Genomic DNA, 17358 nt, shown 5'->3' with positions numbered 1-17358 from the left:
TAAAACGATCAAATCACATTTAGTAGGAATACTCGTGAATTGTATTTATTATTTTTTTAAGATGTTACCTTTTTTATGGTGGGTCAATTTTCTGATGGAAATATTTAAAAAGAAATTGTTATTAAATAAGTGATGTAAAAATCACGTAAAAATTACGAATTGAATCTATCAAAAGAAATCAAGTATTAAATGTTTAACAGCCGTTAAACGATAAACTTCTCAAAAGTGGAAGAAATTTGGAGCTGCTTCAAAATCTAAGTGTCGCGAAACTGACCCAATGTTTATAAATTAGAAAGAAAAAAAAAACTTGGCTCAATGATTGATTTTCCTTTAGAAACTGTTCTCTCACTTGTCATAGCTTTTTTTTCTTCCAAAGTTCTCATCACGTTTCTCTTAGCAGCTCGAGCTCCAACGTCTCCACCACCTGTTCCCTTGCCACGTCAGCAATCCCCAAGAGAAAGTGAAGAAGATGATGAAGAAATCAAGAAATTATTGGATGAGGCTCGTATGCAATTGCAGCAAGAGGGTCTGTCTGGTCACCTGTCTGTTCATCACGTTCTGTTGAGAAGAGAAGGTCTGGATGGAGGCAGTGTTGGCATCACATTGGCTGGGGGAGCTGATTACGAAGTGAAGGAAATTACTGTAAGTAGTTTCGCTTCTATACATTGCATTATGCTTGCAATTAAAATTTTCGAGTAAGAATACCGATTAAAATACTGTTTATAATTTGATTTTTGCAACCTGACCAATTCATGAATCATGGAAATATGGTAATCTCAAAATTAAAAAATCTCAGAGAAAAGAAAAACGAGAAATCTGTGAGTTTGATACTGACAGCCAAACTTGCATCAAGGTGGCTGGAATGTCTTCTCGTGACAATGGTGTGGAAGTTTGATCAGGCACTGCTCTCGTCATTTGATCGAGGTTAAAATTACGCATTCCTATCACAGCTTTTAAAAAATATATTCATGGTGCTTAGCCTTTGTAAAATTGTGTGTGTTGAATAAAAATATAGGCTAAATAATGAGCGAAAAGATCAATGGTAAAGTGTGTAATTCTTACAAATCTAACTTGAGGATCCGTACGTTAAAAAAAAATTCGATTTCTGATCAATTCAGCAAAATACCAAAAATTCAGCAATTTACCAAAAAGCAGTTACTGAATGGATTAAACGCCGCTACCATATTTATTTATGTTTTTCAAACACCATTAAAACATGTCTCTGCAAATATAGATAACAGTTCTTTTAATTTACAGGTACACAAAGTAATTTCTGGTAGCTTAGCTGACCGAAATGGGCTTGTACTCAAAGGTGACCGAGTTATGTCCATAAATGGAAGAAATTTACGTGGTGTTAGCCACGGTGAAGCACTGCACATTCTCAAGGCTCCGAACCCCAAGGTCCTTCTCGTGCTTGCGAGGAATTCGGATTGTTTGTCAAACGGAACGGATCATGCGAAACAAGATGCCATAGTCACAAATAAAGGTATTTTATCCTAAATTTTTACCATTTTTCCTTTCCACAAAGTTTATTTAACGATTCTTATTTAAATCTAAGTTATGAGAAGTTTGAATACAGAATGGTAAAATCCAAATTCTAGAACATTTTGCCAGGGTTGGGGTTTTGGACGTCCTAAACTGGTTTTGGACAGGACACGTGGGTTTTACTGTCTTAAACTGGGTAAAACTGTCCTAAACTGTCTTAAAGTGTCCAAAACCTTGAACTTTGGTAAAAGGTAAAAATTCTATAGGTGTAACCATTGTACACATAAGAATTACATGTATCAATAACTATTTGATATTTTTTATACAATTTACTATAACTTATTAAAAAAAATTAATATAATAGGAAAAGGTTTATAATTTTTGAAGCTCCACAATTCATTGAACAACAAAAGTGAATAACTAATTTTAAATATAAATATGCTTTTAATACTGATAAATAATATTTTTGCATAAGGATAAATATGGCAATATTAAAAAATAATAATTTTTCTTAAAAAAAATACTAAATTTGTTCAAAAATTAACCTTTTATTTTTCACAATATTTTTTTTAAAAAAATTTTATAATTTCTGCATTACAGGATTATAAAAAAGACATCTATTTTTAAAAAAAATTGTTTTTAAATATAAATATATTAGTTTAAATTGAAAATACAAAATAACTGAAAAATGTATTAACAGTTTTGAAGGGCATAACATCAGTTTCAGTTACTGACACTGGTGATGTATCACCACTATGCTAAAAGAATTGAACATGAATGAAATAAAAGTATTCTTGAATAGTACTATAGATAAATAAACCTGTTTATGACGAACCAAGCACTTAGTCCCTAATATTTTAACCTGTATGGCAAGGCCAAACTTCAGTTATGTACTATTGAATGAGAGGACCAATTGAACTTGATTACTGATTAATCTTCCTTTGTTTAAATTGAAGAGTCAAACAATATTAATAAAACATTATACTTTTAAAAACAAATATTCTCTAGTATATTTAATTATCAATATGTTATTAGTTCTATGTTTATTTTACCTCTTAAATATTGTTCAGATAAAATTGTGACATAATTTGAGTAAAAGGGTTTTGGAAAGTTTAAACCAGTTTTAGACAAAGGGGTTTTGGACAGGACGGTTTAAACCGTGGATTAATCCATTCTGTCCTAAACCTTGCCAACCCTGCATTTTGCACTATTGATATTAATTACTGCGAAAACTCGTTTCTTATGTTTTATTTTTCTATTTTACGGGATCTGATTGGAATAAAAACTGAAAAGTTAACTTCTGATTTATTGGTTTAGTTTTATTGATTTTCAAACTTTTCTAGTTAATAAATATATTTAAAGAATTGATTTAATTTACTATGCAGCGTCAAAAATAAAATTAAGCATGCAAAACAATATTTTCTTACAGTTTCATTTTATTTTGATAATAAACCAATTTTAGTATTAAATTTAGCATACTTGTTATATCATATTTTTATCAGTAGCTTGTTATATCATATTTTATCGTATGTAACACGTCACTGTTTAAAACTGTAGTGTCGTAGAATTAAGTTTTTCGAGAAACGAAGTAAATGAATGACCGATATATTGAAGTGTAACTGTTGAAATATGTTTCTTACCTCCTTCCAAAACTGATAAGCACCCTAACATGGCACCTAATGCATAGCCTTTATATTTTTTATATTTGGTGCATATGCACCAAATATAAAAAAATCCGTAGCCAAATTTATTACATTATTAATTTACCCGTATTTAGCACAATTTTCCCATGGATTTATAAATATCTTTAATTTTACATTATTAATATAAGAAACATGTGGTTTCATATACCTTTTAAAATACGAATTCGGCTACGTCATCATCATGCTTGACGAAATTATGAATGTTAATTTTACTCGTAAAAACCACATATAAATGATTCGTAAAAAAGTGTGATAAAACTAATTAGAGCTACAAGCTAACGAATCACTCGTATTACAACATATGTCCCGTGGAATACTTCTTTGTGGGATGCTGGTCGGAGAGAGTTTTACAGTAGACTATCCTTGAAGGTATGTGTAGTGTACCAAATTCAGTTCAGAATTGCGGATGGGGTACATGCACACACATATAAACGTTCTGCTTTATTTAAATAGATGTTTTAAATTCAGGATTTGCATTGGCAATATAATGACTGATTTTTAGGCTAAAATTGCCCTATCCAAACTCCAGGGACAAACAGTTTTGAAGTTATAGGCGGGAGATACACACACAAAATATTTATTTAATTCTTCTGATACCACTTTCTTCCATATCGAAAAGAGATGTTGCAATCGGCATTACAAATCAGAATACCAAGAGAAAATTTATTATAGATTTCATTTTTGTAATCAAAGCTTTACCTTCAAGAGACTGGTAATTTATCCGTACGCGGTATTGAAGATAATCCTTGAATAATTATTAAAGAATCATTGTTAATCTTTATAAAGGACGAAAGATTTAATTAGAAATTTATTTGTAACTCATTTTGTATGTCCTCATATCATAATATATATGTCACACACACAGTCACCTCCACTTAATTAAATAATCGAATAACTTGCTTTACGAATAAAACTTTAATAGAAGTAAATTATTTTACATGAAACCAATGTTAAATTTCCTCGTTTAAACGGTTATTTATGACTGCCACGCCTCGCAAAATCGCATTCAAAGAAATATTTAAAAAAAAAAATTTTTTTAAAGAATGTAATTTCCGTTTTCCACTTAAAGAATGCAATCGCTTCAATAGGACTTTCTATTCGATTCCTGAACCAAACTGGTCAGGGAGTAGTTAAAAAGTTAATCAAATCTTGTTGACAGTTCTTTACTCCCTCATTATTTAAAAAATGTTCAGTTAAATGTCAGAACTGTCCCTAATTACAGATTTCTTCGGTAGGAAATAAATAGTATGTATATGTAATACTTTTTATTAGCATTAGTTTTATTTTTATGTGAAATTAACTGATACAGTACAGAACCCGTTATCCGGAAATCAGAAAACCGGAAAACCAGAACAAAATTCGGTAAATTTTCCCGCCATTTTAAAAAAAAAAAAATTTTTTCCTCGTGAGATTTTTGGATTTTTCTTTCTTTTTTGAAAGATGTTTACCATACCATCATTTTAGAAATAATCATTACTGTATGCATTACTGTAATAATCATTACTCCATGCAATTGTGTAATTTATGAATTGTGTAATTTCATGAAGTTTTGCCCCTTTTTTACTAACCCTTTGCGTAATTTTTGATTTTATTATCTTTCGAAGCTTTTATAAGCATTAATTTAAAATTTGTGTTATTGCAGATCCTGGAACTTTCTCAGTTGCTTTGCAGAAAGATGCAACTGGTGTAGGCTTCAGCATTGAAGGAGGGAAAGATTCACCTCAAGGAGACAGACCTTTGCTGATTAAAAGAGTATTTAAAGGTAATTTACACTAAAGAATTAAAAAAAAAATTATGTTGTACTTTCGACAAAATATAAGCAATTTAATTTTTCTGTCAAAACAATTATTACAATTACTTTTATTAATCTCTGAAATACGTGAAAAGTTATACTGATTTTGAATTAACAAGTGTTTCACTTTAGCCTAAAATAAAAGCAACGAGTGCAAATTCTTATCAGACATGGTATTAAAATAAGAGGCCCAACATTCTAAACTGTGTTAACGTAGTCGAAAGTTTGGAAACGTGCTTTCTAAACGATGTATATTTTTAAAGTGTCTGCATTCTCTTTTGTGTGCATTTTTTTATTAAAAAGAGAAGACTAAAGTATACTATTTCTAACAATTACAACTCAGAATTCTATGATAAATGCAAACTGATCATTTTATGTTATTTCGAAAAGGGAATAAAATATTTAGTTTTCTGATTCTTTTTATTTTCGCATGAAAAAAAAATTAGCTCCTCTTTTACAATTGAAACAAACTTTCGACAATTTTCACTTCTGGCGTAAAATTTTTGTTAAAAAAATTCCAGGACTTCTAAAAGTTCGTGAATTAAGTATATAAAGTATCGAATCATATTTACATATTCAGGGCCAGCGCTAAGGATTTCAAATTATAAGCCAAATATCAAAAGTATTCGCTAAATGAAAATCTAAAGAATTTGTTGTGATTAATTTTTTTTTCTTCATAGAAAACTATTTTACGGTAGCTTATTTCAGGTTTATATTATTATGACCCAATTCTAATTGGTCATGCGGCATATCTAATCGAATAAAAAATACTCATAGTTTGGAAAAATTCATTTTGACCTAATTTTTGACATCTGGATTCATAACTTTAAAATATAATGCTCATAAATCTTCTACTCTGTTTCGTCAAATGTAGTTTTTGATAAGCTGAGGTTTGAAATTCTGATTAAAAAGCATTTTCTAAAAAATATACACGGTTTCCCGTTCTCTGTATGATTTTTTTTGTCCCGCAGTGGACTGATCGTTAAGACACGGTTCCCAGCAGACCACCGAAGTCAAGCATCACTGGCTGCGGTCAGTGTGCGGGTGGGTGACCACTTGGATCAGTCTGCGTAGGGACCGAGGGTGTCCGGTATTGGTCCTCGTTAAACTGTTCTACCGTAAAGTGCTCGACTTCGCGTGCAGGTCGTCGGACTACCGAAGCGGGGGTGCAATCCCCTCTGCGGAGGATCAAAATTGTGATGGCATGTCTTCGGATCATCCTAAGGGATGTTTCCCAGACCGTCGCCAATAGCCCATTGTGCAGCTCTAGTGTTACGTAAATGAACGAATCAAATCAAATCTGTATGATTTTTTTTAAATATCTGTAATAGAATGAAGAAAAAAAACACAATTAAAATCAGTATATATGTGTTAGAAATCTTTGTACAATCATTCGATCACTTTTTTTTCCACCCTAGATATCTAAACTTAAATTAGTGTTAATCTGTAACCAGTCATTCGACTCATAGACTATGAATTAAAAACAAGTATATTTCCTTTATTTATATCAGACAAATTAGCTCAACCTAAAAAAAAAGTATAATATTTCAATTAAAAAACCGAAAAATGGTAAAAATTATCAATCGTCATTGGCGCTCTCATTGACATGTTAAATGTGCTCCTCACATAGCCATATTTTGTAAGTACAAATTTTTAATATTTATTTTGATGGAACCAAACATTCGATTGTTAGACGACGATTAATCTCGAAATGTAACAATTGTACAGCCGTGCTTAATACTTTTGGATAACTCATTTTACTAGTACTGTGAGCTCAATGGAGTTGTGTCACGAATTCACAAAACTGACACGGGTCGCTAGTCTGTTAGACGAATATTTAGTTATCTGGGGTTTAAAAAAATGCGTTGTATTGTTTACCTACAAAGCTACATTTCTTTCTCCTCTAAGAATATCCCACAGATAAATTACTTTAATTTTGAACAGTGTGATAATGTATTTTATATTCAAAAATTTAGCTCTTTGGTTTGATTTAATACGATATATTTTATTCACATGCTTATGATTTGTGTAATAAAAAGGGGTAAATTCTAATAAAAGTACTCTCGAATAAAATATCGAGGACAGAGAGTTTTCTTTCTTAATTTGATTTTTCACCAAATATTTAGTGTAATACACGGAAAATGACATAAGATAAAAAGTTCAAATTAATATTCTTAGGTTTATGAGGCGTAGTGTGAGAAAAAACGAACCCTAAATAACTTTTGATTTAATTATCGAATTTTCACATTCGAGGATTCATTCTTAATGATTCGAGGAAGTGACCTCAAATATACTAGTTTGTTAGTGCAGACGATATTTTAAGCTATGAAATAAGACACGAGAACGGATTTTTTCTGAATAAACATACCTTTTCTTTGGCGGATTTGTATTCCTGATCCTCAAAATATAGGGAGAAGTTCCAATCTGGTAAATACGGCCCGTGGTCCCGATAGTTTTGTCAGGAGAGCTGGCCAAAGTTTGGATTCTTTAATGCTAATTTAACTTCTTCTGCTAATTGAAAATTCATTTTTCCACAGTTAATTCCATTAAAAAAATAATTTTTAACTATTTTTTTTATTTTATTTAACAATAGTTGAAAAGTTTTGAATCGTAAGGTATACAAGTTATTACATCATTTTAAAGAATGTAATTTTATATGGTAAATGAAGAAAAATTGAACGAAATCTGTCGAATTGAGCCTGTGAAATCAAATTTTAAAATTGGAATTCTCAGGATCTATTAAACAGATTTTGTTCGAAATTTGAATTTTGCCGCATCAGATTACATTCCATAAAATGGTGTAAAGATTTGTGTTACCTTGCAATTCAAAAATTTTTCCACTATTTTTAAATTAAATAATAAAAATAATCATTAAAAATTATTTTTTAAATCAAATTATCTTTATATAAGAGGATTATATAATTGTGTTCAAAAACTTTTCAATTTACTTAAAAAGTTCCTAAAGTATGGGCGAAATACTCAAAAAGTAAAATTAACATTAAGGGATCCTAATATCCGAAGGCTCTAACGACCAAACTATTGGAACCAATGTTTTCCAGATTGCAGCAACCCCTCTAGTTTGAGAGTAAGGTATAAAAATCAGTCGAGAAAATAAAATGATGTTTATTCAGAGAATGTACGNTTTTTCGTTTTTTTTTTTTTTTTTTTTTGTCTGATTTCGTAGCTTAAATATGTTAATTAGTTAGTGCTGACGATATTTTGAGGTCACTCCCTCGAATGAACAGGAGTCGAATGATGAAAATCGGATCATTAGATCTGATCATACAGTTTCATTCTTTTTTTCTTCCAAACGCCTGGTAAAACCATTCGTCAATTTCAAACAGTTCGAATTTAAATTTTAAGTAAGTTTTGCGGTGGGTTCATGTTTTTACTATAATTATTAAATGTTTGTTTTCACTCTGATTTTTTTTTTCCTTCTAATCTTCAGGTAGTGTTGCCGATAAAGAAGGTCGATTAGAAGAAGGAGACGAAATTTTAGCAATAAATGAACATCCTGTTAATAACATGACTAGAACGGAGGCATGGAACTTCTTGAAGAAATTACCAGAAGGATATATACACCTCAAGCTGAAGAAAAGTTCATCTTAGAGTTATGTTCTCAAGTTTTCGTGTGAAAAGTAACTTGCTAAAAACAAAAGTTTTTAAATGTTAAAACTTTCGATAGAAAACCGAGAGGGTTTTGAGGCACTACTTCGCAATATATATTTGCAACCTCTGCAATGTTTTATCCGCTTAAGCAGATTCGAATTTAGAAAAAATTCAACTCTTAATTTCGAAATTCAGTTTTATTTCAAAATGGTATTCAGGTTCCGATCATGAAATGCCTGCCTTATAAAATCTTTACAGCGAAGATGGAACGAGTTATCTTGCATAAGGTCATTGGATCCAGCATTTTTAATTTACATGACGAAAAACAATGGAAAGAAGCGACATCTAGTAGAAAATTCTGCGATCAATATAATTAATGGTCTTACATAATTATAGTAGTATCGTCTGCGGTAATGACTTCAATTTTTTTTGCAGACGATTGACCTGTAGCAAGGAAGTAACGAACTTGTCATTCACTTGGCATTGCTTTGATCAGCCTAAAGCAAGAAATTCTCCAGACAGTTCTTTTCCATAATGCTTAAAGAAAAACTGTTTAATACGACATATTTTGTGCCAATTGTGTTGTTTAAAATATTGTACAGTCACTTTTATAAAGAACATTTTCGCGAAACACAGCAGACTGATTTTGCAGTGTTTTTCTTTTTCTTTTTTTCGTGGCGTCTAATGATCTAAATATTTTCTTCTACGTCATGCTGTAATATTTTCTGGTCGGTGATCTATCTTTATATATCCTTCTTGAATACAGTTTTTATCACAAGCAATTTGGTTGAAAATGAACTTATTGTTACCCTTTTTTTCTTCTTTTAAACTAGAATTGTTTGAACTAAAGTGTAAATATGACAGCTAACATCTGTTTTCAGAATATCTAATCAGTTTTAAGATTTATCAATTTAGAGTAACTTATTTATTGAATAATTTTTTATCGAAATTGATCCAAAATGTAAGAATTAAATTTATAACTTATTAGTGACTATAATTTCAACCATTTGTTTGTGATATTTCTTTTAAACATTCATTCTATTTTCAAAATTTTATGAGCAAATAATAGTTAGAATGCACACATATATCCCATCAAAGCCAACAAGAAAAATTGGAAATAAAAATCCTTTCAATCAATGCTTGTAAATATTAAGCACTCATCGGCCTTTTAATCTATAATCGTTAGAGCTGGCTTTTTTTTTGTATATTATAATCTTCTGCTTTGAAATTTGTGTAAGGCATATTCTGCGTTTCAAATACATTTTGCATATAGATATTCTAGTTTTGTGAAAATAAGTCACTAAACTATGAAGTCAAACAATAGCAAAAAAGGATGCTTTATAAAATAAAATAACTTTGCTTCAACTCAAATTTATCTTTCATACCGGTGTTATCAATGGGTTTTGTGCAATGCTTTTGCAATTACAATGTGTGATAGTGATACGGTTTCACCTGTTATTTAGTTATTTTAATTATTACATAGCTCGATTTAAAAGTGATAAATAGCAAAAGATTCAGTGACAACAATACATTTAGTGATGTGAAACCTATTTATAACAGTTTTACATATTATATTTAATGATATCCAACTGTTTCAATCACATTTAAAATAATTTTGTAGTTCAACTATATGAAAATTTCAAAGTTAAACCTAGTATTTAAAAAAAAAGTTTAATTTTTCTCAATAAAATCATTAAAATATTGATATTTAAGTCTGTTTAAGAAAAAATACATTTTTTATGAATTTTACAACACAAAAAAACTCTAGCTTTCAAAGGTTTATATTTGTGTTTCTAGGCTAAAATGGATTATCTTTCCGACAATTTTCAAAATATCTCTTTGTTAAAAAATAAATAAAAAATCATCAGATGTATACACCAGAATATAAAAAGATTAGTGGTTTTAAAATGATAATCTTTCTAGAATGAAGTAAATAATATTTCACTTTGTGAGAATTTTATAAAACGAAATGATTAAATCTTTGTTCTCCAAATTAAAAGTACATAAATCATTGATCGATACAATATGAATTCAAAAATCAGTCTTAAAAATAAATTCGTGTACAATACGTATTGATATTATACTTCTTTCGGTTTCGTGTTTAAAGATATCAAATAATTTTAGGTAGAAGCTAAAAGAAGTTACATTCACTTTTAATTAACATACGAACATACTACTGTCTTGTTACGCAAAACTATTTAAAAGTACCTTAGTTTCAATTCATTATTAATGTCATTGCTGTTTGTAGCTGTTTTAATGAATGATAAAAGATGGTTTGAAATTTTTTGCCCATTTTTATCTCCGAATAAGGATAAAAATAAACACTGGTTCTCTTTGGTGTTATTATTGTAAGGAAGTTCATTGTCGCTATTAATAATGAAGAGAGATTTGCTCATAGAATTCTGTGAATATATTGAGTGTCTAATTAGGGCAAGAAAGGTTTCTGTGATATTTCGGTTATAGAAAATATTTGCTGTATTTTTTAATGTGTGCCTTTGATAGATGCATTTAGTTGCAATTTATTTTAATAAAACTATTTCAGCCCTTCTCACATTTGACTGCAGCTTTTATTATCTTATTACCTTGTCTTGTGATTTTGAAGAAGAAAAAAATATTCAAAACCACACGCGTATATATATAAATATTATATATAGATTATGAAATTATTTTGTATTCTTACTTACAAAAATAAAATATTTTTAATATTTTGCAATTATTGTTGTTTGTCATACTAGTTATTTACACTTGTCACGGTTGTGGAAAGAAAAAGAAAACTAAAAAGTTGACTATGTTTTTCGAAATTCTAAGACTATAAACGAATTTTTTCCTATAATTCTTGATTATAAAATTATTTTTTTAGCTTACTTTTAAATACACTATTTTGCTTAAGAAAATAATTTTGCACGTAAATTAGGTATAGCAAGCATAAAAACTTTCGAGAATTCGAAGGCATTTTTGTATCTTGCTAAAGGTGAACTTTCATAAGAGAATATAACAAATTTTCAAAAATTAAAAGTGCTTCAAAATAAAACGTTCGCAGTTCTGTTAAAAATGTTTGACTCTTTGTTATAATATTTTCCGATTTCTGTTTGTGCTCAGCACATTTCATTTACAACGAATACAATTCCGGATTTGAAAATAATGATTTTTTTATCCGATTTTGAATTCCTAAAAATTATGAGTTTGGATGAAGATTAGGAATTTTTTAAGTTATTCAGGGGAGGGAGCATACCCATCAAGGGGCGGAAATTTCTTTTCATGCATCACTATGCCTAATTAAAGTATTTTAAACCTTTATTAATAATTTACCCCCATTTATATATGTATATTTTTAATTTATGTATTTTTTATTTTATCTATATATGTATATTATACATAATTAATTATGTATATTTTTTAAAATTATGAAATGATTACCCAGAAATCAAAGTCAAGGAGTAGTATTGCGCTATTTAATTAGAAAATTCAAATATATGATTCTTCGACTATTAACCCCTTGCATCCGAAGCGTCATGAAAAGACATTTACAAGCAAACTACGGCAAGTGTCGTTTCGTGACGGTCTTGTTTTTTTGGGGTAGGGAGAGTAGAAAAAGAGATTCTTGGGTGGGGAAAGAAATGGGGGTCAGTTAAGGGGAGGACGAACAAAGAGAAGGGTTGGCAGTTTACCTCAATTACTCAAACTATTATCCTTCCCCTAAGTTTCTTCTGAATGGGTTGCTTTTTGCTTTGAAATTTGGCCTTCAAGAAAAACGCCAATACTATCATTTTANTCGGTCCCTACGCAGACTGATCCAAGTGGTTACCCACCCTCACACTGACCGTAGCCAGTGATGCTTGACTTCGGTGATCTCAAGCATATTCAGAGACATTATCACTTAGGGAGTTGAGCACCTAAAAACTTCATTTTAACGAAGAAAAATAGATTTCGGCTGACTTTTTATTTTACCTAGTGATAAACTATTCAAACTATTTGTGTTTGCATGGTAATCAATCACTATTCTTAGAAAAAAAATTCGCACTTTTTACACTAGTATATATCCCAGAAAGCATACAACCTTAACGGCTACCATCTGTCAGAATTTTCCTCTTATTGTCGAACGAAAGTGTTTGTACTAAAAACCTTTTTTCAATAAGGCAAAAATATTGCAGTTTTTAAACCTTTCATCCTAAAAGGATTACAAATTATTTTTTAAGACTTTTTTTTAAATAAGCACTTAAGTAAAATGGTCACTTAGGTCTATAATGACGGTTTAGCTGACGTCAAACTAACGATAGGATCAAACTGCATTGCTCATTAAAATTTCATGATAAGGTGGATTTTAGCTGAGCATGCAAAACCTTGTGAAAAGAAACCTTATAATTACCTATGTTTAAGAGTATTTTCACCTTGAGACTAGCTTTATTAAAGGATTTTTTTCACGCTTGAAAACCCTGAGTCAACCACGATTTAAGGTTTTTATATAGAAGGTTGTTTTCCAAGGTTTTGGACTAGAGTAATGTGCGTAGAATAGAGCAGATTGGCACAGATCTCGTTTTAAGGTTAGAAGATTTACACGTAAGCTGCATAACCAACCTTTCTAGGCTTACATTAAAAGGTTTTTGCTGAGTGAAAATAAACCATATTTTGCTATTAGGGATTTATTTTAAAAATTATATAATGCAAAATTGTTTTGTTTTTTTTTAAATACAATTTATAAAAAGTAAGATTCTCAAGGGCCCCCTGAGTGCCTTGGGCACTGCCCGGGTGTGCCCATGCGTAAAGACGGTATTGGTTATAGAAAATGATTTTGGTTCCGTTTTTCAATATATTTGATTCCCTTTTGAATAAATTTGTTTCCATTATTTAAAATGACTCATCTGAAATGTTTTCTTTTTTTAAAGAAAAAACTAATTGATCTAAAGAAATTCGTAAGGTGATATCGTTCGCAAGCCTAAATCACTTCGAAATAGTCTTTTTTAAAAAAGATAGTCAACAGCTATTTTTACACAGTTGTCACCGGGGTCCTATATATTCATAATTAAATTTATGTTGTTCGAATTTAGATTTTTAAAAACCACTTTATTGTCGTCGCTATGTTGTCTGAACACGAACAAATAGCCTGGAAAGTTATATCTATAATATACCCGTGGTATAGCCCACCGTAATGATTATGTTGGAATGTACGAAATTCTTCGTTTAGTTGTTACATTTGGGTTGAACATAGAAAAGATGCGGGTTTTTTTTTGTAGTGTCTATTTCCTTAAATATGTCTTCTGAGATGTGTCTATTTTCTAAAACAGTGTTTCCCAAACTTATAACTTTTGCGTACCCTTTCTAAATTTTTCGTAACTCTGCCTACCACTAAATAAAAAATGAATGTATTTTTTACTATAAAAAAAATTGCACAAAAGTTAAAAATCAGAACTGGCTGTTGACACCACTAATTATTAACTGTTAACTCTGCAAAAAATAGCCAATAGAAAAATAAGTAATCGTAAATTTTCATGGCTAGCCTTGTTTTTAAATAAAATTTCTTGAAGCTTTCGCTCGTTGCGAGAAGAACGCGTACCCCCTCTAAACTGTTCCCGTACCCCTGGGGGTACGCGTACCACACTTTGGGAAACACTGTTCTAAAATATGCACTTTTGGCTATCTCCATATACATGACTTAGGAAGTGAAGCCTGGACAAAATTACTCGTTTGTTGCTTATTCTGCTACTTTCCTTTGAAATTTAGTTTCATTTTGGAATTGTTGGTTGAAATTTTCACTTGAGCGGAAGAAATTGGATTTTGCTGCGGATTATAATTTGGAATGAGTCATTAATAAATGGCCGCCTTGGTATCCAGTTTTGATTTTGTTGTCGATACCCACTCAATTTTAGAGCTTTTTGTTTATTTTCATTCTGAGTTAAGACACTGGAGAATCATGAATAATTATAGAAACAATTCAATAGGGACTCTCGGTTTTTTTTCAGAAGCGAAGGCGCTTTAATCTGTGGTGTAATCCCATAAATAAACCATCCATTATAAGCTCATCACGTAAATTTATTTTTCGACCTAGATTTACCTTTTCGGTGAAGTATGAGAAATTCTTTAGCTGAACCAGAAAATTTTAAATTTTGAAACTCATTAAAGACAGTAGGAGGAGAAAAATAATGTTCTTGAAAATTTCGACTATTTTCTCGAAAAAAATGTCAATTTAATCAATTCTTAATAAATAAATCATTTCAAACCTGAAACACAAATAAATTTTAGAAAATTTTAACTTTCCAATAATTTAATTTTAAAATCTCAAGTTTGTTTCTTATAATGTCCAAGCCAGGCTGTAGACTGAACACCCATGTCAGGCTCAAACCTTAGTATGTCCCCTTTTTCTTCCGCTTTATCTTGATTTACATTTTGAAAATTAGTGTTTAATTCAATTCCCAAATTACTTAATCAATTATTACACTACTTGACGTTTCCATATTAGTTGATAATTTCTCATCAGGAGTTATCTCTCCTGTGTCATCCGTTGTTTAATTTATATTTTTTCTACTCCTTAAGGACATCTAAACATTAAAAATAGATTTCATTATTAAATACAAAATTTAGAAGAAAAAATTACTACTTTTTAAATATATTTTAATTTCTAACTTTTTTAACCCAGGGCGCAATATTTAAACAAAAATTTAACAATTACAAATATAGATCATACATACTGTAACAATAAAATCGATAATAAATCCGCTTAAATATTTTCTATATTGATTATAATATACTCTTATTACTGAATGAAGAGATATATAAATTATTTCAAAAATAATTTGAAATAAATAAAATATTCGAAGTTAAGTATTATCGATATTTGATACTAAATAAAACTGTCCTTTTTGTGAATAAGTTCAGTATTAAAAAAATATTATAAATAAAATGATCAAAGATGAAAAAAAAAATCCTTTTAATCAATACATATTAGGGTAGTGTCGGTTACCCCCCGCCCACTGTCAATTTCATATGTATAGAATATTTTTTCAAGTCAATGGGCCATCGGACATTAATTGTTATATTAAAAAAAAGATTATTCTCAAAGTTTCAAGTATTTAGGCAGCTGGTAACATGGTAAACAATAGTTTTGAAAATATGTTGAATATATATTCGATTATGTGAATATATTGTGATAAAAATGATAAATAAGGTTTATCTATTGTCAATACATTGGTCATTTTCATTTACAGCTGAAAAAACAGTAAAAAAACATAATTTTTTTAACTGGGTGTGGGCTACCCGACACATTTTGAAAAGAGCTGAAAAACATGTTCTTTTTTAACTTCTATTTTTTTAAGTTAAACTATTATCTTTTTGGCTTATTCTTTTTGCATTATTTAAATAGATGATAAAACAATAGAAACATACAAAAATATTGATTATTACTCAATATTATACAGAAATATAAGCAATAATCCTTAAGTGGGCGGGGCTACCCGACTCTCCCCTAAGCTATTTAAACACCAATTACTTTCCCATAATTATTTCGAAAATTATTATTAGAGCAAAAGTACAGATCAAAACAAATAAAATCGCCAATGGTCATCATTAATACAACCAAAAAAAAAAAAAAATCGTCAGACAGACACAAATCATTACTAGTGATGAATATTTTTAAAAAATCTTCATAACAACTGGTAACCCAATCCGTGTCAGGGGTGTTTCACCGAATGTCTCTGCTTCNAAAAAAAAAAAAAAAAAAATCGTCAGACAGACACAAATCATTACTAGTGATGAATATTTTTAAAAAATCTTCATAACAACTGGTAATCCAATCGAACAACACTCCCCAAAATTATCATTATAATCTCTATCACCAATATGATTTCGAAAAGCACAGATACCTCAATTGATGTGTCACGCACATGAATATGGCTTCTCTCCAGCATGAATAAGGGATTTTAGGAAACTTTCACTGAGAACGATTCATCACACACGCAGCATGAATAAGGTTTCATTCCAGTATGAAGTCTCACGTTAAATGAATTTAACATAAGAATCACACACCAATAAAAGAGACGTCCTGGGAGAATATATCATTGCGCGTCTTTCTCCACAATAAACAAAAGAGTGATTTTATAGTTCCATTTTTCGTCAGAAAGATTTATTATATGAATAAGGTTTTTCTCCAGTATGAATAAGATCGTGTTGTTTAGTTCAGAATGCAGTGCAAAAAAAAAAAACGGACCACCCTTAATAATTTTTGATCTAAGATCTTCAAGTTCCAAGACTTAAATAAAAAAAAAGCACCTTTAAGCACATTTTAAAAACGCTACGCACCCAGTATTCGTCGAATATGTGTTGCACCCTGAAAACACTCAATTAAGTGCTTTCATCTACTAAAATCTGCCGGCCAGATGGTCGAGTGGTTAGCGTGTCTGACTGCGAAGCCAGTGGCTACGGGTTCGAATCCCACTCAGGGCATGAATGTGTGTTGTTCTCTATAGTGTGAATGTGGCCCACCCTATAAAACGGGTATCTGTGGCAGTGTGGGTAATGTTGCTCTCCTCCGTGACTTAGGTTCACCGGTGCCCACTGAATAACGTTGAATGGGTAACACTTCCGGCATCTTCCTAGGCTAAGAACGTGAAAAATTAAGTGCCTGCCGTTAGGAGAATCTACTGAAATCTCCGAAATTTCATATCTTGGTGGTTAAATAAGATCTCTTCATGTGCATTAATATTTTGAATAACTAACCATCGATGCGAAAATTTTGAATGAAGTCGGACCCTTTAATGTTAATTTTACTTTCGGCGTATT

At 30.3% G+C, this 17358-nt stretch overlaps 1 protein-coding gene across 4 annotated transcripts in view; it reads left to right on the top strand.

Annotated features, from left to right (window-relative positions):
• LOC107441572 (uncharacterized) overlaps positions 1-11142 on the top strand; it is a 334007-nt gene extending 322865 nt beyond the window's left edge. For 2 of the 4 annotated variants that reach the window (XM_071177200.1, XM_071177198.1), the window contains exons 13-16: positions 401-642; positions 1258-1486; positions 4831-4950; positions 8429-11142. In XM_071177200.1, coding sequence (XP_071033301.1) covers positions 401-642; positions 1258-1486; positions 4831-4950; positions 8429-8589 — 752 coding nt within the window. In that variant the 3' untranslated portion in view covers positions 8590-11142. Of the gene's footprint in view, positions 1-397; positions 643-1257; positions 1487-4830; positions 4951-8428 lie in introns of all 4 variants that reach the window. The other 2 variants (XM_071177199.1, XM_071177197.1) reach the window with 1 other exon arrangement.
• The last annotated feature ends 6216 nt before the right edge of the window (positions 11143-17358 follow it).

Source organism: Parasteatoda tepidariorum, chromosome 2 (genome assembly GCF_043381705.1).
Source record: "Parasteatoda tepidariorum isolate YZ-2023 chromosome 2, CAS_Ptep_4.0, whole genome shotgun sequence".
NCBI classification, from domain to species: domain Eukaryota; kingdom Metazoa; phylum Arthropoda; class Arachnida; order Araneae; family Theridiidae; genus Parasteatoda; species Parasteatoda tepidariorum.
The sequence above is the reverse complement of the archived record's forward strand: the minus strand, read 5'-3'. Positions and strand labels throughout refer to the sequence as shown.